At 36.5% G+C, this 27,064-nt stretch overlaps 1 protein-coding gene across 1 annotated transcript in view; it reads right to left on the bottom strand.

The window, feature by feature from the left end:
* Positions 1–27,064, bottom strand: part of wb (wing blister) — a 72,577-nt gene that overhangs the window by 14,343 nt on the left and 31,170 nt on the right. The window contains exons 11-13 of the mRNA XM_011311440.1: positions 26,233–26,459; positions 25,762–25,949; positions 25,090–25,371 (exon numbers count right to left, since the gene is read on the bottom strand). Of these exons, the coding sequence (XP_011309742.1) occupies positions 25,090–25,371; positions 25,762–25,949; positions 26,233–26,459 (697 nt within the window). The remainder of the gene's footprint in view (positions 1–25,089; positions 25,372–25,761; positions 25,950–26,232; positions 26,460–27,064) is intronic.

Genomic DNA, 27,064 nt, shown 5'->3' with positions numbered 1-27,064 from the left:
GGAAGGGGGGTATGTTCTGAGGCGATTTGATTTGGATTTTGAATTTGGAATATAAGTCGGATTTTTTTTTTGCTCGAATCATCATTTTTCTGTTCAGATTTAAATACTCAATTATCAATTCTTATTGTTCAAATAAAAATTCAATGTTGATGGTTAAATAAAAAAAAATGCAATAGCAATAATTCAATAGGGAGAATGAGGGGAATGGTTGTGGATTGAACGGGTAATATCTCGTGGGAGTAACGAGCAAGAAATGATTGGAATTGTTAAAAAAAATGTAATGACGAGGTGAATGAAGTGATCGATGAATTGGTTGAGTACTACGTGATGCAATTTCAGGGGATTCACCTATCATCGAGGCATCAATAGGTGGTACACAGTGGTATTATAACGATGATGAAGATAACGATACATAAAGTGCACTCCCCCTATCATGACACGCCTTTATTGAGATTATATCATTACGCTATTTTGCTGCCAGTCATACGGTGCGTCGGATTCGCGGATAATAGAGCAACGGGTTAAAATATAAAATTATAACAATATCACACGGTCACTTAATTTTCCGTTGAAAGATCATTTTTTTTAATAGATTTTCCGTCATTCCTCACAATTATTCATTATTAATATCAAATTTTATTTATAATAATTCCACTGAGACTTCAGACTTCAAAATTATTTACATGATTTTTATTTTAATTTCAAATCAATGCAATGCAAGATTTTTGTCAATTTGTAATTGTAATTGTAATTTTGATGACCCGGGTAAAAAAAATTGTAATCGGAATATTTTTCCAAATTTTGAAAAAATTTCTGAAAAAATTTTCAGAATTTTTTTTTTTATAATTTTATAGAAATTTTGACGAATATAATTTTTTCTTTCAATTATACTGTTGTTTTCTTACTTTTTTGATTTTTTAATATGTTCAAAAAATTCGCCATGGAAATTATAAAAAAAAATTTCCTATTCAAATTTTTGAAAAATTTTTCAAACCGTGTCCAAAAAAAAAATTTTTTTTTCAATTTTTTTTTCTTAAAAAAAAATTTCTGTAAAGTTGTCCAGAAATTTTTTGAAAATTTGGAAAAAATATTCCGATCACAATTTTTTTTTGCCCGGGGATTTATTAACATTTCTTGCAATTTTTTATTTTCAAGTTTCAGGGAATGCAATTGACGAATATTTATTTGTAAAGCAATCGCGATTTTTTCTCAAACTCTCAACGCGAATTAATTGATGTACACTTTATTCAGGAAAATAGTGAGACCTTCAGTTTGATTTATGAAATAATTTTCAGGAATAAATTCGCAACGACTCAATTTGAATAAATCGCCTGATGAATGGGACCGGTAAATAAAAATTTCGGCTCGATTCTTCTTTAGAATATCGTTAACACCTTTTAAAACCGGTGGTTAAATAATATTTATCGGTAATAAGAACAGTGACGTGGAATATAAAGATGGAAGTGAACGAGGGCAAGAACTCATTCATCATCGACTGAGCACCAATTTTTTTCACGCAATCCATAATAGAATTTATTTTTCAACGGATCGGCATTGCAATTGAAATTCCTGTCGGCATTGAAAATACTTTCCATCCGCGATTTTATCAATTGACCTCAACACCGAATAATTATCCATGCAATTATTCATAATGATTAAATCCCAGAGGATATAAACCGAAAATAAATGAAAATATCAAAGTGAAATTTTTTCAATCGTTCAATTGGAAAAATCATAGAGAAGCAAATGAAATCGTCACATCAGACTTTCCGATGGACTTCGACTCGAATATTTCATTTAATCCTCACCGCGATGAACGCCTTAATTAATTACAGGGATAATTTTCACCATTAGGTACGAATTATTAGCTTCAGGGTGGGATTCAACCGCTGAATGCCAGATAAATCAGCAATTTTTACCCGGCAATTTTATTTATTAATGAAAGGTAGAGGCATGGAGATGAGATCGTGAGATAGGGGCTGCACTGCTGTGGGCGATCGTTATCGGGGCATTCTTTATCGCGTAATTTTTTTATCGCGGGAGGTGGTCTAGTGCCAGCGGGTTGATTAAGCCACTGTACCATCCAACACCACCAGCCACTGTCCGCCATGATTGCGAATTATTTCGGTGAATCATGCACCGTAATTACCCCTAATCGCAAATTAATTGCCGCGCAGTCTAATTTATGATGATAATCGTAGCCGATAATTATGGGAAATGCGAGAAATTTTTCGCGAGGACCATTGGCACTTTGTTTTCTCCATTTTTTTTCGCACTTCGTAATTTAGGGCTTGGAGTTACAATTAAAATTTGTAATGACGTTTAAGACTCAAAGTCTTGAATTTAAGACTTGAATTTAGGAGTGAATTTAGGAGTTGAAAGGATCAACTATTTGGTTCATGAAAAAATGAATTTTATTTCTGGATTTTGAAGAGTTGGGGAAGAGAATTGCCTCAAATTGAGACTTTTGGAATATCGTGAATCGGTTTAATAGGAAAATCGTCTCTAGGTAATAATAAATAACGTCATCATCTGTTTTCAATATTTCGCGGAATGAAAAAAATATGAATCGCTGAAGCATGTAACTGAGATCACGTTTTCTGCACATGGAATAGTATCACCGGGATAGTGATTACGTTTGCGTGAATCCCGGGCATTTTGCGCTGACACTGACTGAAATTAATCCCATCAGCGTTAAAAATTTTTTTACAACGTAAAACGACGAGAAAAATATTGTACGAATGAATTTTCAATTGAAAAAAGCGTTTCAAAAATTTGAAAAAGGCATTTCAAACTCGAGAGGAGAATAGAGAGTAGAGAGGGAGCGAGAAAATTGATACCCGCGAGTTGTCATCGGAATAATGACCCAGTAAATGACATTTTCCGCGATCATTGAACCGGAAGTGACCTGCACTCCACAGAAATGAACCTTAAGTATACCCCGACGTTACGATCCTCTCTTTTGATGTCCGACAAGATTTACTACGAGAATTACAGCCTGACTGCGGCTGGCGCAAAACCCAACGCAAATCACCCAAAAAGATGGTGAAGCCATCGAGATATCGTGAATTTTTAGTCTCTGAAAAGTTTCAAATCCACCCAAAGACTGTTCCACGGTATACAATTATTTATCACTACCCCGAATTCACGGATTTTACATGGAATAAATTATGTGCGTGCGGTAAAATCTGGCTGGCACACGTCAATGTGCAACTGCGGTTATGAGAACCCGACGAAATGACTCGATACTCTCGACCAGTCGCTGCACCTTGCGGTCACCATTTATTTTTTATTCAACTGTCAAAAATTGACAATTTTTTTATTCCTATCCAGCCAAGTATACCTTGAGGTAATTCTCAGTAATTCGAGCTGCCCAGAACGATTTCACGTGTCGCATTACACTTTTACTGTGTTACATGTGTGAATATATTATTGATTCGAGTCATTTCGTAATCGAAATTTAATTCGGGTAATTAAATTATGAAATTATACGGAGAACCATCGGTTTCAGGGGAAATGTTGCTGAAAACATTTTGTAGGAAATTGAATTTCCCCCAAAAATTCTTCAATAAGATTTTCCTGAAAGTCGATATTTATCGAGATAATAGAACAATCGATTATTCGTACTCGTAAAAAATGAAATAATAATTTTTGCGAATATTTAAAAAACGATCGATCTCATGAAAAATATTGTTGGAGGTTTTTTGTGGGGAATTAAATTCTCCGCAAAAAAGATTCAGCAATATTTTGCCCTCAACCGAGCAGTTCTTGAGTTATTCTGGGCAGAATAAAAATGGAGAGATGATAATCCGAGAATTCATATGCGATTCAAAGGAAATAGAAACGAAACCGAGATAAATACATAGAATGCAATATGTACTTTGCACACAGGGGAACCGCATAATCTCGTATGAGAAGTTTGTATATCAAAAGAGATAGAACCCGTGGTTTATAGCACGTGCGTATGAGGCGATCACCTGGGGTGAATTTTGAATGAGATTGAACGAGAGTCGATACAGTTACGTGTTATTAGACAATAACAGGTGTTGTCTGGCCACTCGAGCAATCACCACGGGGGCCTCTCATCAGAATTCTCAACTGATTAAATGGTGCACCATGTAGTTAAACACTTTTTCCCGAGCAACAAAATAATCATACGAATATCTTGATCTCTATATTTCCTACCAAAAATTCAATCTTTAAAAATATTTCACTGAATAATTCCACAATTCCACGAAAATTCACGATTTATTTCCCTCATCAGGTTATTATTAATAATTAATTAATAGGTTATTATTAATTAAAAATTAATAATATTAATTAATTATTAAATAATATAAAATTTCATCCCTAAAATCCGGAATTAAATGTATCCCTCTCCCCAAAATGATTCGATTATTCAATCACCTGTGAATATTGTAAAATCAAACGAGTGTTTGTCGAACTCGACAATCTCGATACATCCCTAACGGATTTGTGTGCAATGGCGAGATGTACCACGAAGAAGGGGAAAGAGTCGTGCCTGGTGCGGTCACGAGGACCAGAGGATATATAGGGATAGGTGGAGAGGATGTATCGAACCCGAGGGAAAAAAAAAAATCACCCAACGAATGCCGAAATAAAATTGCGGTTTCTTGTGAGGAGAATTCACTGAGCCAGAGGGGGTGAAGGGGGGGGATATGTGCACAGGATACTTTACGTGGAGAAGAGGTTCAACAATGCCGGGACGCTTCGAACGTTTTGTAACCAACACCGAGGTGAAACGTGCATGCGGCACCTTTGAACTTCCGCTGTCGTTACTATGACTTTTTTTTTAGTACATCGAGACTTCCTGTGTCACTTTAAATGCCCCCCATATTTAAGATGGACGGTGGACGCATGGGAAACGAGATAATTGCAATTTTTCAATTTTTTTGGAAAATTCAGCAAATTTTCCAATTGTGAAAATTCCCGGGTGTTCAATTCCACGGGAGGAAATAATAACCGGAAGTCCGCAGTTCGCAAAATTCGATTGAATATCAAATTCGATTTTTTCCAATTTTTTAATGTACACGGAGAATTATTTGAATTGAAATTTCAAGTTGAAAAATGAAATTGACGACAAGATTTTAATAAAAAATCAATGAAAATTAGAAGTGAAAAGTTTTTTTATTAAAATTTTCACGAATCACGAAATTTCGTATTTTTCTGACTGAAGTTTCGGGGAATTTCAATAAATGACTGTCAGATTTCGAAAACCAGTAAACTCTGTCGAAATCAATCAAAATTGTAACTCCAATTGCACGAGATAAATGATTAAACTTCAGTTCGATTTAAAAATGATGATAATAAAAACCAACGTCATGTTTTTTATCAAATAATTCCAGCGTGTACCTGCAAATGATGGACATGAAATCAGTAAAACGCCTCTCGTTACCTTCCCCCCCAAGTGCAGGCATTGCGCCATTAGACAGCAATTAGATCTCGCCGTAATTAAATAGCCCGGGGCATCAATTTCTCAGTGCCATCACGTGGATGACAGAAGGCCAACGTTTACGTGTTACTCAACGACAATTTTTCTATTTCTTCGCCATTTCGTAGACCAGGCTCTTTAATTATCCAAGTAATGACTCGATTACAGTTGGATAACCATCAAGATATCTCGTCCTGTCTCGAGTACAGGTGGAGTGATATTTTCATGGGGTAAAAAGTGTTCCAGGGGTAAACGATTATCCTCGGGGCTTGACACAGTGATAATTACACAATTAGCTCGGTGTATGGATTTGTTGGTACGTCTCGGGGATTTAATTGAAATTGTGGCACGTTAATTGAATAGTTCCCAGGTGAGAATGATTAATTGAGAAGTTTTTGATTCACTTTAGTCGTAGTTTCAATATTTCACTTGAGACTGAGAAAAAAATATGAGTGGACAAAAAAGTGGAATTCTTTTGAAATAGAAAAATCAGATTTGACGGTTGGAAAATTATTCATGAAAATTCGGATTAATTCAGGAGATAAAAATTTTAATGAAATTTATTTCTCGAGTTCATGAGTTGTGAAATTTTTACCTCAATTTTTATTACCAGAAATTTTTTATAATGCGGATTTCTTGATGAGAGATAGTGAGTCAGAATGGAATAGATTGTTGTGAACTGAATAGTCAATTTTTCCTGTCCATCAAAAAATTTATCGAACAAGACAATTTTCGTGGGCAGTCACTTCCTGGTTCTCGAGATAATCCCATAAATCCCGTTGTTAAATCGGGCAGATTTATTTGACTGAAACGATGGAAAATACTGGGGTTCACGTGGTGATGAGTAAATAGCCGGAGTGAATGGGATAGTTTGTACTGGTTTGTATCGGCATTGCGAATTATCTATGGGTCGTTATCAATTATCTCGGGCAGGCACGTGGAGCCGAGGACAAATCGCGAATTGATATTAACCCGTCCACTGGTCAATTAATTTCTCTCATTGTCTTGCGATGGGGAAGAAGAACTCGGGAATTTCATGGTAATTTTTTTTTTTCGCTTCTGCCAAGGCCACCGAACCGTTTCAATGAGTTTAATTCTCATTTTATCATTCGTGTTAGTAATGTATGACGAAGGCATGGGCGCGTGTCGATTTGCACTGCCCAGAGATATTTTTAGAATGGGACTCAAGATCTGGTGATATTTTTAATGTGAGTCAATATTTTAACAATTCTCAGAGTGGGAGTTATCGTTATCGATAATCAAATGTGAGAGAAATTATTTAATAATTCTTCGAGGGGTGACTAATTAATGGGCGAGCTGGAACCGTCACGAGTTGGGACTCGCGCAAGTCCCAATTTTTGGTTAATTACAAATTTTCCGATTTCATTTGAAGTCGGGGATTGAGTCGTGATTATGAGTGTCACAAATTAAGACCCAGAGAACTCAAATCAACATCTCCAGAAGTCTCAGCTTAAAATTATGGGACAGCTCGAATTAAGACCATCTAAATTAAGACTTCCATAAATTTTATAAATGGAAAAAGGTCCGTAGGTGGGAACCAGAAACTTTCAAAAGTCTCAAGTCTCAAGTCTCCTAGTTCGATTCGACTTTAAATTTAAAGTCCTAGAATCCTAGGCACACGAATCCCCCATTACAATGCTCATTAATTCTGCTCACGCAATTAAAATTCCGACGTGATTAATTTTCCAGATTTTCAATTATGATTTTATAATTACAACTCGATCTCGCAGAATAAAAAAATCAAACCTACCATACACGAGACCCTTCCACTTTCTAGCAGGCTCTTTATACTTATTCGGTGGTAATACAATTCTCGGTGGTGGTGGGCATGGTTTAAAAACCACCATGCACCTCAAACACTTGCGTTTAGTGGGTGGTGAAACAACGGGTTGTATCCTAACATACGCCATGGGCTGTTGTTCAGCGTTGTACTCGACGTACCCACTGTACTTCTTGAACCTCTCATCACTCCACAAAATATTATCGCCCCTTTCCGCATCTTGAGATCGTCCCGATCCATCACGATTATATCTGGACAGCCGATTATGATGATGACGATGGCGATGGGTATCCACCGTTGATGTCCACTGGGCCAGGACCATCAGGCCGAGGGCCAGTATCCACTTGGCACTTCCGGGCTGCATTTCCCATCCCCATAGTCAATTATCAACAATCACTGACACTTTTATATCACTCATCATTAACTATCTCTCATTTTTCTCTTTTAAATCACCAGTAACTATTATCAACTCGTATTACCGGTCACTGATTATGTCTTGATTGAATTTTCTTTGATCTACTATGAAATTGTTTTGCCGTTGAGAGGATAATTGATTTTTGAGGGATGAGGGAAACTTTTCTAGGGGCAATTCTTGTTGATCGCGGTAGGTGATGCTGCCAGAGGTGAGCGCACCTTCCTGGACCGCAGCTCTCGAGACACTGGCGCGGTTACCATTAGCCTCGGATTTTGCTCTCCTATCTCCATCCTTCCCCACCGATTTTTACCCCTACCAGTACACATGTGGATGTCGGTTTTCAGTCGAGTGTTTGGATCGAGGTTTTTGTGTGTTCACATCCGCGGAGAATCTGGAATCGACGATTGAGTTTTGGGTGAGACACGTGGGTGGATCAGACCGATTGGGTCTTTCACCTATTTCAATGGTCCATCGGGCCGATCAATCAAATTTCATTTCGAATTCACGAGGGGAGTCGTTCCGTCTTCATTTCTTTTCTTTCATCTTTACTGTTTTTTTTCTCTCTTTCAGTCCGTTGTTTGGGGATTTTTATTCGTTGTTTAAATTTTTTGTGAATTGTTTGAAATCATTCCTTCACTCCAAAAGTTTCAGTCTCAGTCCCTGAGAAGTCCCAGCTCGATACCATAAGTGGCAAAATAAAGTTCGACTGTTTCTCGTGATATTAATGAATACGTCATTGACTGGTTGTGAAAATTATGAGAGCTAGACGTAATTCCAGCAATTGAATGAAATTGCTTTTTTTTTTTTAGCAAAACCCGTTCCCCTGACTTTGTTATCGAACAGTCAATGATAAATAGCTTATCACGTGTTAATTGCACGTGGCAGGTAGACACCGACTGGTGGAATTTGTTTCCGGCATTGGCTGCTGCCTCCGCGTCTACTCCTTGCAGGACACTAATTTATGTTTGAGAAAGGGGAATAGCTGGTGTATATTCCTGGCTGGTTAGGATATACTCCACGTATGCCAACCATCGGGGATACACTGACATCGCCTGTCACCGACAATTGCATTCAAGAATTCAATATTTATTCCAGGTATTCCCTGTTGTTACCACATACCCAGATTTTTAGCCTAACGAGATCGAGTTGAAAAAATCATCTGAGAATTTCATTAATTCGAATTACTCGGGAAAGTCTAAGAGTGACAGATTATCGAGATATCGATCGCTTGCGAGTTCGACTTGTCTGTTTTTTAAAAAAAGAATTATCAATTATTGTAAATTATCGTTTAATACGAAAGAATTTTTGATTAAATTGAATGAATTGATGAGCGCAGGGTTTTTTCTCTGGGACAAGAGATTAAATGTTAGGTGAGGACTTTGTTGCTCGCGAAGTTCATCGTAAATCAAAGATAAAGCTTTCTGTACATCAGGGAGAGGATAAAAATGGTGACAGACGCCAAAGGGATGGCAGATAGAGTTTAATCGGTTTGATATCGAGACCCACATCGATAAGACTCCGTTGTTATCATTCAGAGTCTTTAATTCCCATCGTAAACCGCACACCCTTCATCTCAGACCGAGAAAAATCACCCGAGGCACAACATTAAATATACTAAACCATTCACAACCCGAATTTACCAAAATGAGTGATAAGAAATTGATTAAACGATTGTAATCAACTTGAAGAAATTAATTAACTAGTCCTGTGAAGTAAAAAATCAAGAGATTGGGGAAGTGATTTTTTTTGTATGAAAATTGTATTGAGGTGCGGGAGAAGTGGATGAATAAATAATTATCGAATGGATAAATATTATTTGGCGGAATTAATTTGGTGAGTTTGAATGAATAATTATTAATTCAATTCATGGAGTCATTTCTTCAGGGCTTGAATAATACAAATGACCAAGTGGTGGACCACCGTAATTACTTCATGAAACTCTCAGTGCGCGCAATATGCATGCACATATATTTTTGCCGCTCTCGCTTTTCCGGATTCAATTATAGCCGGAGTGAAGATTAACCTCAGACTAAAGTCGGGTACGAGAGAGCGAAGTAACGAGAGTCTAAATAGGTGTACCTCTTGAATTTTTCCAACTTTGTGAAAAATAAATAATAAAAAAGATTTCGTGGTCTGTGATAAACTTGAAAATTTATTTCACTGCCTTCCCGATCTATTCCCTTCCATCCCTATAAAACCGAGGAACAACGAGTCCGTGATTCGGATTAATTAAAATATTCCGTGATTTTTATTGAATATTTATTGAATTTTTTGGGAATAATTGCGAATTAGAAATATTGGGGAGTATTAAAGGGCGAGTACCAGTTGTCATGGTGATTTTTGTGGAACTGCCAAATCTGAATGACAGGATATATAAAAAAATAATGAAATCGGGGACGTCTGTTCCATCGAGAGCCCATCCGATCTCAAACGGACACTTGACGAGTGCCCACTGACACGAAATGGAATTAAAAAAAATTGTCACATAAATGTAGTTGAAAAAGAAATAGGATCAAAGAAGGCCCTTGTATTCCGGGATCACCGAGCTGAGTATATAATATGGTATATAATTTATGCAAGAGTTCCAGACCCGTGAGAGACAAAAATTGAAAAATTCCACAATTACCCGAACACTTCGACGAATATCTCTGAATCTACAGGAGACAGCGAATTATCCGTAGGACATTTTTTGTAGCTCTAATGCAACTCTAGAAAAAAGGTCCAATAAAGATTTGGCTGTCTTCTCCAGATTCCGAGATATCGACAAAAAATGAGCGAGTGGGATGGATTTTTTTCGATTTTCAGTTCAGAAATGTCAAAATAACGCGTTACGATTGAAATACTGACCCTGGAGTAATGGGATGTTATCGATACGACAATTATGATTAATGCATCCGGCGAGATTTAGTTATTAATTCGTTATACCCCTTCACCCACGCTGTGTCCAATATCTCGTGTTCAGCAAGTCAGCGATAGATAATACAGGGTAATTACGCCCTCAGGTGAAAATAACCATTAACCGCATATACAACGTCCGCATGGATTAGAGATCAATAAAATCACCTCCCCCCGACACCATCTGAGGGGGGGAATGCCTAATGTCATTACGAATGTACCACCTGGTACATTATTATCGATAAAGTTGCATTTTATTCACTCGTGGTTTAAATCGTTATTTTATCTGCAAAACGACAACTTTAACGCCTCAACTCGCGGATCAAAACCACTCGACATTTGAGGGGACCATAAATTATTTTTATTCATCTCTATTTTATTTCGAGGGAGAAATCGAAATAATTATCGATTGTCATTATCGATCATTGTCGATAATTAGAATTTTATTGAATTAGGAAAATCATTACGAGGAGATATTCGATAATGTTCAATGATTGGCTGTTAAAATTGTTGATTGAATTAATTATGGTGGGGGGGATTGATTTTATTTGTGGGGCGATGGTGAAAATGCATTTTCTGGATTGAATATCGAATTTCTTCTAGTCATGTTTGAGAGGTCTTTGATCTTGAGATCCGAGGGATTAAATTTTTAAGTGGGAATGACATGTCGTATTGAATCACCGGAATTTTATCGGAATTTTTGACTCCTCCCGTTATTAACATAAATGTCAAGTCGGATGATTGAAAATTTCACGACGTGATTGACTTTTCAATTGTTCCCACGAGCCCCTAAATTTCCACTAATCCTCCATATTCAATACAATTGTTAATTCCTTTGTCAATAGTCCACAAAATTCTCCGATTTTTAATTAAAACCTCGGCACAAATTGTGTTCGACTTTTGAAGTGTTTAATTTATTGTTTTTCACTGGAAATCTCAAAAGTGATTTTCTCACAGCGAACGATGTACCGAGAATTTTTCAGGGAAGAAAGTCTGAAGTCAATTGTTAATGCGACATTGAATAGACTTTTTCGGTAATTGAGGCAATGTTTCAATGACAAACAAGTGGATAATAAAATGGAAAGGGCTGCATTGTAATCCCCGGACTCCGAACAAAGGGGACCGGTCCCCTGATGACCGCGCGGGGTGGGTCAGGGCGGATTAGGAAAAGGTCAACCCTCGGGGATTCCCCGAAACTTCTGTTACAGTTTCACCTAAATTTTAAACACTTCCAAGATCTCCTGGAATTCAAAATGAATTGAATATTCGAGGATTAACGAATTTGTTGTTGGAAAATTCTAGGAAAATTCATCGCCTGAATTTTCAAAATTTTTGTTTATTTGGAATTTAGAATTGAGAATTGAGTGAATATTCGGTAAATTAATGGAATTGTTAATTAAGAATCGTTTTGGGAATTGAAAATTTCCAGTGTAATTTTGGATGAGTGAATGAATAAAACGAGTCGAGTGTCTCCTCTCGTAAATGCGCGTATTCACCGTGTTCTTTTCTCTCCCTTGGCTGATAATTTTCTGGGAAACATGGCTGTTTACACGCAACGTCATTATCGCCGTAACCAACGGAGATTAGACATCTCCACAAGAGTCTCACATTTTTTATTCCTTCAACCGCACACCTGTTTCCTGAATTTTCGAACGTCTCGTTTATCTCCCGACTTTACTCCCACCCGCGATCATCTCCCCTCGATTGAATTATTTCATCTGAATTCATTTTTATATTAAAAAAAAAATTGTTTAAAACAGTCACGTGACAGGTTGCACGTCTGCAAAATTCTTCTCCTTCTCTTAAAAATTCCAGTGCGAAAAAAAACATTTAAAAAAAAACATTTTCTTTTACAACCCCAAATTTCGGGTATTTATCTCCACGGAAAGAAATTTATCTCGAAAATTGACTCAACGAATAGTAATCGTGTAGCTGAGTGGTAGTTCAGAATTTTTTACCAGAGAATCTGACGTTAAATTATATAATATTGACGGAAAATTACCATTTTTCGTTTTGCCGAATTTTAACTCGACTTTATGGAAATTTCGCTCAGATCTGCTCCCGAAAATTACTCAACTACCGATTTCCGTAGTGAATACGATCTATTAGGGTAATTTTTCAAATAAAATCCTGTCTCTATTTTTCTTTCACCGATAGTCAATAAAATTTTAATGAATTTCTAAATCTCCCGGAAAATCCTATTTTTTGATAATCTTTACCGATCATTTTTCCATAAAATCAAGAACATGATAGTTTTAATTTTATGGACTTGATTTTTTTAACGAGTATTATTATTACCGATTAATTATAAATTGATTTAAAAATTTTAGTGTCCAGTTTTCTCCGGGTGAAAGAGCAAGAGAAAAAATGAATAAAGAGATCGAATGGAAATTGCAGATAAATAAATCGACGAGTAACAAATTCGTGCCGTACCGATTGCAAACAACATCGTGGACTAATTATGCACAATCGTGATCGGTTACACCGTGTTAAGCCGGAATAGGATTTGAGGTTTATGTTAATAACCCGCTTGCACAAAATATATTATCCCATTAAATCGAGCGATTCGAGTGGTGTTATTTATCGATGAAATAGCTGGATAAAATAGAGTTATTTCGATCTAAGTGGAGCTATCGATCTTCCAATTTAACCGGTGATTTTTTTACACCGATCTCTGGCTACTCATTGCGGCATGATGAATACAGGAATTTGGGTGGCTATTACCGATAGTCCTCGGCACACCTATTTTTCGTGCCTCCGAGGCGCGAAATGCACCATCCACTTTCAAATATTCATGCCAAATTTAACAATGTGGGAATTATGAAAAATTTATAGTTACGATGACAGTGGGATGAGAGATAGTTAAAAAAAAATGGAACGTTAATCATTAATAACCTGGGATGCACCAAGTGAAATTTAAATTTCATTTTCAATCGTCAACTTTTGAAATTTGAAATGAGAAAAAATTAATTCGACTCTACAATTTCCTAAATATATTTTGGATATATTTAAGATATAATTCTGTCAATAAAAAAATTGTTTCCTCTATAATTTTTGGATTATAATATTTTTTATGGGCGGTGAATGTTGATTATTGATGTCAATGAAAAAAATATGGAAATGGACAGCTGACAATTAATCGATGAAGATGTACATATCGATTGCATGACAGAAATGAGTATTTAAGCCTTGGCAAAACGAGAGTAGCATGTGAAATGACTCAATACCAGCAGGGGAAAGAGGAGGGGAATGGACTGCCGATGGCGGTAGCGGACCGAGACCACCCAGGAGGTGATTGCCACGGTGAAGATCCATCTCTTCGGTCTCATCGGTATCTTCGTGTGGCAATCCCTCCCTCCGTACATTCCTAGATCGCAAACCGGGAGCCAAACAACCGGAAACTAATAGCTGACCATCGTCCTGGGGACGAGTTTCATACCGATAAAGTGGTTAAAGACTTTCGTGATTTTATGGAATTATGGACTTCTTCAACGTGTCTTATCATTACTCGTCGCTATCCTGATGACAGCTCCAGCTCAAAATTCCAATGCCATATTGCATTCTGAAGAATTATTATTTTTTTCCAGGATCATTGATTGATCAGATGAAGAGTAAGAATTTTCCATGTTTTTCGAAATTATGGAATGAAAAAATATAAATTTTTGGGATTTCAAATTGAAGAAGAAAAATTCATGGAATTGAAATTTTCCCTCATAAAATGAATGAACTCATGATTGTGTGAAAATAAAAAGAATCTTTATTTGAAACTCATAAATTGTCGATTTCATTCCAGTGGATTTTTCTGGTTAACAAAATGAGAGAACAAATTCACATGAAGCTACAAACGATTAATGAGAAAATTCTTCGAAGACTTCATCAAACCATTCACAATCCCATTCAATCATTCACGCATTTATAAAATGCAAAATAAGAAAATGGTGGATATATCTTCTGGAAAGTTATCAGTCTGATTGAACATCGATTCCTCCAGTTCTTCCTCCTGAGACTGTCAACTTCCTCCAGAGCTCCATCAGATTTATTTTAAGTAGAGAGGTCACATCGACACGAGGAGAATTGGAAAATCCCGAACACCTGCGCTTGCAGCCGTACCTCTTCCCGCAGTTCATCTCGTGTCTCCTGAAGCAGATGATGTCCTTGTGTGGTTTATCACACTTTCCACATCGTACAACCCTGACATGCTTGAGGGCATGTCTCCGATAGGTGCTCCTGCTGAAGAAAATTTTGGTGCAGTATCCGCACTCGATGACCCTAGGCTTGACGAATTTTTCGTCATCCTCCGATGGACTCGTCCGATTGTTCCCCTCTGGTTCCGTTGTATCCTCAATATTAGAAATATGGACAAGGCCGAGATAAGCAAAACTAGCTGATCTATCCAGTGAAAAATCCTTGCTCTCCACTTCGTTGTGTTGTATCGAGCACTCAGTCATCTTTCTGCTGCGTTTTATCAGGTACTTGATAGCCAATTGCTCCTCTAGGTCCACGTCCTGGATATCGGCCTTCCCAATTTCTAGAGTCTTGGATGAAACACGGGATTTAGATGATGACACGTGATGGTTTACTGGATTCCAATGATTGGTAATCATTACAAGATATTCACCTTTGTACAAGCCATTGCACTGGTTGTCTCAAAATGAATCTTATCGTTTGAGAATTTTAATCTTCGAGTGGCAAACACCAGTCGTTTTTATTGTATGAAGATTCAGGGACAACTGACGAAATCATGCAAGAGCACACCCTTAAGTACCCAAAAGGGGATGATACCCCTGCCAAATATTATTGAGGCCCCATTTACCTGCAAATACACCTCCCCCTCCCCAATCACTACACCTTTACCCGCCCCAACCACTACCCCCTCCTCCTTTACCTGCCCCTTATTGGGTATCAATGACCCATGAATGGCGTGGGGTAGGTTTACGGTACCTGCTAGTGGTCTCCCCAAATACTATTCGTAAATTTAAAAATTCTGATTGGTTCATGTTAAATTATTTGTTAGTCATTTAAAAAAAATGTTTTTTTTTCTCATGATTTTGTTCACTCGTGATTTTTTAGTTAAAAAAATTCAATGAATTCTGAATCGAGTTGAAAATTGAGAATCAGAGATCATTGTAAATATTTGTAATTGACAATAATCATTCAGCATTTTTTTAATGATGAAAAAAATTAATGGAGTGAATAAATTCGGAGAATTTGTAATTGAGAATAAATTGTATTCTATAATTTTCATGAGAATAGAGAATATATATTTTTTTTTAGTCCATGTTTGATAGATCGGAATGCTTTAGAGAGATTTTTTCGCGAGATTAATTATGGTGAAATGAATTTTACTTATTTGCTCAATCCACGGGAAAATGGACTCGAGCGAATGCAATTATAAGATAGAAATCATAATGAAGAGGAGCTGAGCTCCGACTGCTGATTCAAAGCGCTCGAGGTTTATTTATTCCCTCTCGTTGAATCTAGAAGATAGAAAATTGATAATGATGAATTACGAATTCTCTTGGGGATGGGATTTACATATCGAGGCAGAATCAACGGGAAATGCCGAGGTTGACAAACGTATATGTAACCAGACGTGTACGCTCCTGACGGGGTCATTTGTCGATTGTCAAAGATGCAAAATTAATAGTTCCTTCGCTCTTATGGGATACTGATATTCGAATTGCAGCAGAACAAGTACATTCATTAATTTCCTTCCACTGGAAGAAAAATCTCATAAAAATGTGAGAAAATGTGAAGTGCAATAAAAGTGCCAGTTACAAGTGTAAATATTTTAAATAGGGATAATCCTGATCAATAAAATCAGTCCCGGAAAATATTTACCTGGAAGTGTCACAGGATCAATTAATTTTTAGTGAATAGCAGGTAGAATTACCTGCACTTGAAAATCCGGAGGGGGGGCACGGATTTAGATGCAATTCAGGGGCACTTGTGGGTCAGAGTTCTATTGTCATATTTATGACTGGTGAACCTTGGGGGAGAGACAGTAAAATCTGGCGCCGCGCCCTGGCGACAGCAGGTCATGGGGAATGCCCCAGGAGACAAGCACTCATTTTATATTCAAATACTAATTGCACCTGCAAGTGAAAACGAAAAACCACTGGATCCTCTCAATTCCCTCTAATAGATTGAAAATTCTCATGACGACAGTCAGTCGTAATTTCCGAAAAAATTCTATTCAACGAAAAAAAATTATCTCCGGGAGATAATTGGAAAACCAATTATTATTATCCAGAGATTACATTATTTTTGAATTGCAAAATTATTAGGAGACGACAATCGAGAAGAATTATCGATTACGAATAATGGGGAATTATTCGTCAGGGAAATATTGGGAAAATATGGAAATGTTGATGAAAAGGATTTTTTAATGAATTATTCTGAATAAGTTTCATGGGTCAGATAAATCAACGATTTTTATGTGCATTAATATGGCAACTCGGGACACCGCAGGATACCCTGAAGAGACGTTTAGCAATTTCGCATTTAAAAGCGAATCACCATCTCGTCAGCTACTTGATATACACCTTTAGCCCCGAGGAACACCAGCAAACCTGAACCTACAGGATCTAAGGTATCAGGGGAGATCTGGCATTTGTGGTTCGTGAATTAGATGACTAATGTACCTAGCCGTTTTATCACCCTGAGATTATTGAGAAAGCGTTTGCCAGGATACTCAGGCATTCGCAAAAATTCATGAATAACTGAACAATAGGCAATTGATAATAATTCACAAGTCGAATTGCGCAGACTGCAAATATCGATTGTCATCGGTTGGGCGGGATTTTACGAGGAATCGTCAAAATAACTTTTTTCTTGGAAATTTAGTTGATTATTGAAAAGTTTCCGAGATAAATCGGTGTTTGCCAATTGCCAGTGAAATCATTGAGAGAAGATATTCCATTTGTTTGTTGATAAATTCACGTGTTAATTTTTGGGCAATCGCAATTGTGGGATGAATAAAGAAATAAGGAAATTGCAATCATCTGTGCCCGGCTAAAAAAAATTGTAATCGGAATATTTTTTCTAAGTTTTCCAAAAATTTCTGCGAATAAATTGGATTTTCACTTCTCAATTAAATTCTATCTTTTTTTGGGTTCATAGAGAGGTCCGCTACCCAGAACTCACGAGTTTTCCCGAGAATTAAAAAAATAATAATTTTCATCGATTTTCGACAAAAAATATATTTTCATCGATTTTTGAAAAAAAATTTATTTTCATTTCTCAATTGAATTCAATTTTTCTTTGGACCAATGGAGAGGTCCGCTACTCAGAACGCACGAGTTTTCGCGAGAATTTTCAAAAAAATTCATTTTCATCGATTTTCATGGGTGATGGTCCAGAAATTTTTGGGAAAAAAATCAATTTTTATCTCCCATTCAAATTAACTCTTTTTTTGGGCTGATAAAGAGATCCGCTACTCAGAATTCACGAGTGTTCGCGAGAATTTTCAAAGACAATAATTTTTAGCGATTTTTGAAAAAATATATTTTTTCCTCGATTTTCGAAAAAAATTCATGTTCGTCGAATTTCGAAAAAAAATTGATTTTCATTTCCCAATCAAATTAAATCTTTCTTTGGACTGATAGAGAGGTCCGCTACTCAGAACTCACGAGTTTTCACGAGAATTTTCAAAAAAATTAATTTTCATCGATTTTCATGGGTGATGGTCCAGAAATTTTTGAAGAAAAAATCAATTTTTGTCTCCCATTCAAATTAAATCTTTTTTGGACTGATAGAGAGGTCCGTTACTCAGAAATCACGAGTGTTCACGAGAATTTTCAAAAAAATTAATTTTTATCGATTTTCGAAGAAAAAAAATTTTTTCCTCGATTTTCGAAAAAAATTCATGTTCATCGAATTTCGAAAAAAAAATTAATTTTCATCTCCCAATCAAATTAAATCTTTCTTTGGACTAATAGAGAGGTCCGCTACTCAGAACTCACAAGTTTACCCGAAAAAAATAAAAAATTGCAATCGGAATATTTTTTCCAAATTTTCCAAAAATTTCTGAAAAAATGGATTTTCATCGATTTTTGAAAAAAAAATTATTTTCATCTCTCAACTATTGTCCAGTTTATAAATATAATTGTTGAAAAATTTTTCAAAACATTTCCCAAAAATTGTGTTGCTTGTCGATTTTTTTCGTTTCAAAAAAAAAAATTCTAAAACGTTTTCCAGAAATTTTTTGAAAATTTGGAAAAAACACTTCGATTACCATTTTTTTTTTACCCGAGCCCACAAACCCCATGAGGCAGAACTGCGGCTGTTATGATTTATGAACGTAGTCATAGACTAGGATTCATGTTCTAAAGATTTTACACTCCTTGACTGATTCTCAAACGTATACTTGGACGGGCACTATTTGTCATCGATTATATCTCATAGTCATTCTTTAAAATCCAATCTCAATGATAACAACAGTGAAATTCAAGAAAATTCATGATCCGTCTGCACAGAGAGAAAAGTACTGGAAAAAATTACGTGAGAATTTCCGTAAAAATTATTGCTTGAAACGTAAACGTGGTCAATCGAATATAATTTTCAATGATTTTAATTTTAATTAATATCTGAACATGATAGAAATGTTTCGTTCAACTTTTTGAGGATTGAGCAATTTTTAAAGGGGAAAATTACCCGCGATGTTTTCACCCCCACCGATGATATATCCACGTGTTATCGAGGCCCCAGTATATTTATGATATTGCATCAAGCCCATATCTTATCAATTAAACGATTCAATCCCCGGTGGTATTGAATATAATATCGCCATTCTTGGTGTTAGCCATTGGAAAATGGTGAATGTACCTCCGAGAAGTACACTCGAGGTGAAACAGTCTGGCATGCTCTTATGAAATTTACGATCGGCCGTTATTTTCGAGAGCGATCGACCTGACTCTTCCCATGAATTAAAAAAAAATCCCATCTCGGTAACCTGGGGTCTAAATTCATGCAGTGAGGATATTCTCAGGGTGATTATCCCGGTACTTGCCTCCGTTTTTTTTTTAAATTATGACCATTTAAATTTCCGGAAGGGAAATACCTAAAACTCTTCAAATAACAGCCCATTCTACCCCGTTATTTATTAAGAAAATTAACTTCTCCGGTGGTAAATTATTCTTTAACTGCGTCGGGTAAAATAATTAGATTTTTTCAAACTCAAGTAATTGCAATCTCGCAAGTCCCGATTTTTTTAAAACAATACTTTTTGTTGTCATTAATGAGTTGACGAACGCGACAAAATCAACAATCAAAAAATACCAAGAATTTTCACTTCTCAGATGCAATTAAATCCCCGAGTGAATATAATTGCAATCAACTGCTCTCCCTAAAAATAGAATGCAATTGAGACATTTCAATTACCTTCCCGACACCATCCAGCTGAACTAATAATGACACGGAAAATTTATACAAACGACGGGAAGCAAATGAAAATTTCCATTAGAAAATCGATTAACTTTTTACCAGCATGGGGACAAATTATTATGTAAATTCTTCATAAAACAGTGAAATCTCTACAAACTTGAATTTACTTAGTTCACTCGGGGTTTTATTCATTTTTCATGTGAAAATTATAGGATATTCCAATGGGATGGCAGATAGGGACAAGTGTGTACAGGGTATTGCGTCTGATGAGAGATAACGTCGCTAATGGAGTCTCAATTCCCAAGGTCTAACTAATTGCTAATCAGCCTCTCGCACAGCCGTACCACTCAATTTTTTAACTCATCCCTAATATACTCGAGAAAACCCATCAGCTCCGCGGTGACGGATTTATTGCTGTTTTCGGTTTATTTCACTTGTTCGTTAAAACGTTTTCGTGATTAATATATCGTAAAACACTTCTTATCATTCACCGCGAAAATATTCAGTAATGAATATTCAAAAAGACTGAAATCCATCGAACACGCAATTTTTCAAAAAAGTATGTCCTCTAAATTTATTTGGGAGAATCTAGTGAATTAATTCACCAGATTATTTATTGCTAGGGGCTTTTTCAAAAAAATAATTTAGAACGATTTTCAATTGAAAAAACAATGTTCTTAAAATGTCTGGGAGGATTCAATTCCGAAATATTCAATGAATAATAAAAAAAAAAATCAGATCTATACCGAAATGAATTTAAAAAATGTAATTGTTTTCTGAATTGTCAATTATATGAATTTAAATTAAATTTGAATTGACAACGAAATATCAATTGATTTTTTCCAAAGAAAATTATTCATTCAGGGTATGAAAAATTTTTAATGAGATTGCAAGTATCAGTGAAATGCAGTTTTATATGTTTGTATGTAATTATTTTCTGAATTGAATAGCAATTGAAGTTGGATTTAACTCCACCTCTCATCTACCTTCTCTCAGTACAACTGATAGAAATCCTCAGCGGACAAGTGGCAGTACACCGGGTGCTTGATCGAGATAACAGAAATATATGAAGCTGCCGAGTAATCGCGATTGCACTCGATCCCCAACCAGATCATGAATATAATTACCCGAAGAATAAATACAGTTTTCCCATTTTCCCCCGTTCCAAATTCCAAATTGCCAAAAAAAAAACGTTCCCCAATAAATTATTAATCAATAAAACCATCATAATAATATTATTCAATTGTTTAAAAATATATTCAAATAATCATACAATAATAATATTATGATAATATTGCTATTAAATTATTTCACAGAATTCTTTTAATTCGAATATGAAGAGAACATTTTGTCTGAGAATTGGGGAGAGAATTAAATTGTCATATTAATTTTTCGTCAATTTTCATGAAAGTGCAATGGAGGAATGTCTTGGAATGGTCCAACTGTTTTTAGAGTGGAATTTTGTCGTATTTTTCGCGACTCGTTATCGAGTTCTCGAAACAGAGGAAGTAAATACATTGGCCAATTAATTGAGTCGTACCGATGCTTTATCGGTGAACTTTTAATGTTTCCTGGGTGATAAACCAGAGCGGCAACTCGACTCACAAACGTCTTTTTAACAATAAAAAAACAGGCAATGTCCTACCCTGCATACCGATATACAATGCTCCCCCAGGAATGGAGACAATGAGCCAAGTGCTTCAGATACAATCACCGCACGTGTGCAATGTATATATTGCCTCAATACCCGGTAATACATTATTCTGTACTCGAGGAAATTGCGCGTCAAATTTCATCCTAAAAAAATTGAGACTTTCAACATCGACGAAGTGACATTAAATTTTTTAATTCATCATTGCAATTGGTTGGAGAATTTAATTGAAAGCTGTTGAGGTGTTTAACGATTTTTTTTTTTCGGTTAATGAAGAATTTATGGGATTGAATATCAAATTTAGAACTTCCTCTACGAGAATCGTATTCTCTCGAGCTCGACACATTTCATTCGCCTTAAGCTCTTCAAAATCCACATGTTTAATCCACGTGATGTGTGAAATACAACAAGTGGGTGGACATTTATTCGAGGACAATAAAATACCCCACGATATTCGATTTCGACCTATCGATTTCCAAGAATCTGTGGGAAAGCCGTGTCAATTGGTATCTCGAAGATTTTAATCAGCAATTCCACTGGAAAATAACCTTATTACAGCAATTGACTTTCTCGTTATTCAACTTAGCCAGTAGATTCTTGAAATTAATGTGAACATTCTCGGTTATTTTTACACCATTACTTGAAATTTCTTCGCTTGCCTCGTGCTTATCGATATCATTATCGGGCCGTGGCTGTCTTGTGGACGGAAATTATCGGGTAAAAATTCCCATCTGATCTGCGATATTCCCGTGCAATAATCTCAGAGAGTTATTCCGATATTTTATTTTATTTGTAATTTTATGGGAAAGTACCGAGAATTAATCGATTTTGTTGAATCAATAAATTAAAGATCAATTTCTTCGAATTAACTTTCTCTTCCTAAAGATGAAATTATTTTTATCATTTCAGGACAACTAGAAATGAATGAACGAATTTTGAAAGTGAAAGTTAAATTAAAAATCCTAAACAACCTAAACATGTGCTGTCGATGCAGTGGGTCTTGGTAGTGCGATCAAATTGTCCGTAAGTTGGAGCATCACAAGACTACATTCCGCGGATCCGTCGAGTTTTTGTCATCCCCTTCCCGATCCCAACCAAAATCAATTCCCCCCATGGACAGCTCCAGAAGCCACGAAACACCGAGATTTATCAATTCTTACGATCAAAATCCCAATCGTCTCTTTCATTCTCGCCAGCGAACAAAAATAAACAATTTCTTTCATCATATCGACAATTGAATCAACTTCCCGGTTTAAATGGAACTCAACATTTTTCGTATCTTTTTCATTCAGTTAAATTTGATTCATGGAAAGAGTTGGACTCATGAATGAAACTCCGAGTCTGAGAAATCCGATACCTATATATTTTCACAGTGGATCTTTACCAGGATCTCGAGCCGTCCTACGACCAGGTGTTGATCCGGTCCCCACAAAACGGGTGACTCCATCGTCTCGCGAAAAATTTCAATCCACAAATTTTATCTTTAAATTTTCACTGACGGACTCAAAAATCCCACGAATCGTATAAAAATTATAATTTTCACCCGATTGTTAAAGTTTCCTATCATTATTCGTTCTCGACTAATCGTTTTTTTATTTACATAATTAAAAACGAAGGACGATTACTAAACGATAAATACACGTTAACTAAACGTGAGTGTAAATTTTTTGTCATGGAAAATTTACGTCATAAGAATTTTTGGGTTGCGATGGCTTTGTGAGATTTTTCATAGTATTAACGGTAGAATTTCCTGGAGGATTTTCCCCGGGTGATAAATTTTATTTCTCGGATTTACGGATTATATTAAAGTGTTGATGAGTTTGAGAAGACACCCGGTACAGAGCCGACCCACGCATTGGCAGTCAGGTGGGCACAGAGTGGCACTCAGAGGAAAGGAAGTTGACTTTGTTATCAGATGAACCGATTGCATCATTAGCGAGTGTACCAACTCCTCCAGGAGACACTCGGATCTCGGTAATTCGGACATCACCGCGAATATGAGATTTCTCATCTCTCAAAAAATATTCAATTCTTCCCGAGCAGTTCGAGTGTTGAAATCGGTTGAAATGACACACGAAGTCAACATTTAATTGATATAAAAACCCGATTGTTCAATAAAAGTCACTCTTCACCCCCTGAAAATCCTGAGATATAATTCAATCGCAGAAGTAACAGACGCCATCCTACCCAGGTACATCGAAAGCAGAGATACTCCTCGGTTATATAAGAATACGAACATGAAGGCAACAAATTACGAATTTTTGCGTAAAGCCAACACATTGCTGTCTATATTCTCAGAATGAAGAATGTTTGCACCTCGACAACACGAAAAATAAGAATAATAAAAATCCCAACAACCAGAAAATCCTAATGACTCTCTTCCCAATAACCCATGAAAATACCCACCGGATGTACTGTTTCAACAAGCCCCACCTCCATAAATCCATCATACCCCCGGGGGTATCACCATCGGGTGTAAATTAACGCTTTGAAAATGTCGTGCAACGTTGGCACGCTATGCACACTTATTCTCACCACAAATGAATATTATAAACGAGCACTTGAGGTGCGAGCTTGCAGCACGTGTGAAGCTGAATAACAGTTATGAGAAGAGATCAGAGGTTCAGCAACTCCTCCAGACAGTTAATTGGATTTTTAATAACTCCGATCGAAATGAAAAATCATTGTTTTTAATTAGCAATAGTCAGAAATGAATGAGAGACGGATAAGTGCATTGGCATTTTCAATTGCCTCTGGATGACTCACTAATCTACTGTCCACACACGTGGGCTGGAGGTGAGAATAAACCTGGTGAAAAGTCCCTCGAGATATGCTCATGGTCACCCACCTCCATAGGAAGTTCATTAACATCTCGAAACGAGCTGAGAGAGCAGCGACAGCTTTTTGCCAAGTTTCTTTGACTATTCCATTATTATTACGCCCATCGTTAATTTTCCTACGTACATTCTTCAGACTTACGACCAATTCAACATATCGTGACGCGTCATAATTATTTTTTATCCCATATATCATTTTTTTCAATTCAGCCTTTTCAAAAATTATTATAATCCATTTTATAATTATAGAAGAGTGGAAAGTCTCCGAAAATTAACGGCTTCATCGATTGCGTTAATTATTGGAGGAAAATTGATCAGATTGAAATGGTTTCATCCTTCGATTTTTCCTAATTAAAGAAAACCCGAAAATCGATAAAAACATAGTGATCCATGTGTAAATACTCGCTATCGACAAGTGCAACGCAAAATGCATTTTCCCAGGGGTCGATTTATTTATCGGTGTCTTCAAAACTTGTTAATTTCCTGTTTACGCGTGGGTGGGAGGAGTTCTGTTAGCGTAGGATGGCAGACGATTTGGCTCGGGGGTTTTTCGCGGGAAAAGAGTAAATAAAAACGAAAATCGAATGTACTCCGGTACCCGGTGGAAATAAAATGTCGATAAAACGGATGGGAAAGAATATTGGTGGGACTCACCCTTGCAGCCATCGATGGACAATCCATAATGATCCTTCTCGCACACATCACACTTGTCTCCGTTGACGCCTGGTGCACATACACAGCTACCACTTATTTGATCACAAACACTGGTGATAGCACCCACATCACAGTTACACTCACGACAGCCAGCAGTTACATTGCCATAGCCCTCGATGCAGGTGGAGCAGTCACGACCAGTGAACAGAGGCTTGCACAGGCACTGGCCACTAACTGAGTCACATAATCGTGAGATGCTGCCCTCAGGATTGCAACTGCAGGCTAAAATATATTTCATTGATTTATCCCTTCTGATAAATTAATTGTTATCTTTTTCACTCGATCCCATTTTATTCCCATCATTAACAATTCTGTTATGAACCGATTAACTAGGATGTCTTTTCAATGCGGGAAGATAACGAAATTTTTTTCACAAATCTTTTATATTTCGCTTCATTTATGAAATATTCATCGATTACTAATTCGGGGTGAAATTAAATGCATCGTGATTTATCAATTCGGGATTTTATTGATTACAGGAATTGGAGGAATTGTTTAGTGAAATGGAATTGTGGGGGTTTGGAAAGAGAGTAGGTTAATTAATTTTGCGGGTTTTTAGGATGAATTCAATAATCACAGGGAAAGGCATTGTTTTGAGATGAATAAACTCACGTAGGCAACTTTGGTCTAGAGGATCCCCATAGTGTGCCTCCTTGCATCTGTCGCATCGCCAGCCCTCGGTATTCCCTCGGCATTCCAAACACCGACCAGTTTCCTGGTCGCAGGTACCTCCATTGCAGGGACAGGACTCGCAAGTGCCTCCAGGCTTTGTTGGATCGCCGAAGTAACCGAGATCACAGCTTGAAAATAAAATGATAAAACGTAAAGAGGAATGAAAACTTTTACGATTCGAATGCCTCGGCATTCCACAGGAGTAATATTCCCCATTTATTTCTCACTCACCAATATGAATGATGAAAATATAAATGAACAATTCATTGACAAAGTGCATAGTAATGAAGAGACAAAGAATAACAAATAACAAATATTAAATAATATCGAAAACAATAAGAAGTTAATTAGAAAAAAAACAATTATTTAGAGTAAAATATGAAAGCAAAAAAGGTATTTGGTATAATTTACCTTTCGCAATGGTCACCAGTGTATCCAACAGGACATTGTGTGCATACATAATTTCCAAATGGATTTCTAGGATCGTCCAGCTGACAGCTAGGGCTGAATTGGTTGGTAGCTATGGTCAGAGGACATGCGCACTGTTTACAGTCATCTGGGTTTCCCCTGGTTGCATCACCGTAATATCCTGGTGCACAACGATCGCACTTGGGCCCCGTTGTGTGGTGCTCACAAATCTGAAGACGGAAAATCAACAACTAATTGATACCAGTGGAGAATATTGATATCAAAATCACTGCATACATTTTTTTAATGCAAAAATGTTACTGAAATGAAGAAAATTACATTGATTCAAGTCGATAAGGTAGTAGCTGCTTTATTCAATTGAGCTCTTTGATATATTGCAAAGAGGACTGACTAAAGTAGAGGATCAGTTGTGGGGGTTTGAGTGACCAGCCGACGGGGTGAATGTTATTTTCTGGGTTACGAAATTGGCATTCATTGAAATTGAAAAATTCGAAATTTTCAAAAAAGTATCAGGGAAACATGAAAATGGAGGAGGTATTCACTGAAATTGAAAAATTCGAAATTTTCAAAAATGTATCAGGGGAGCATGAAAATGGAGGAGGTATTCACTGGAATTGAAAAATTCGAAATTTTCAAAAATGTATCAGGGCAGCATGAAAATCGAGGAGGTTTTCACTGAAATTTGAAAATTCAAAATTTTTGAAAAATTATCACGGGAACATGAAAATCGAGGAGGTATTCACTGAAATTGAAAAATTCGAAATTTTCAAAAATGTATCAGGGGAGCATGAAAATCGAGGAGGTATTCACTGAA

Source organism: Fopius arisanus, unplaced genomic scaffold (genome assembly GCF_000806365.1).
Source record: "Fopius arisanus strain USDA-PBARC FA_bdor unplaced genomic scaffold, ASM80636v1 scaffold00088, whole genome shotgun sequence".
Taxonomy (NCBI): domain Eukaryota; kingdom Metazoa; phylum Arthropoda; class Insecta; order Hymenoptera; family Braconidae; genus Fopius; species Fopius arisanus.
This window is presented reverse-complemented; position numbering and strand designations above follow the sequence as displayed.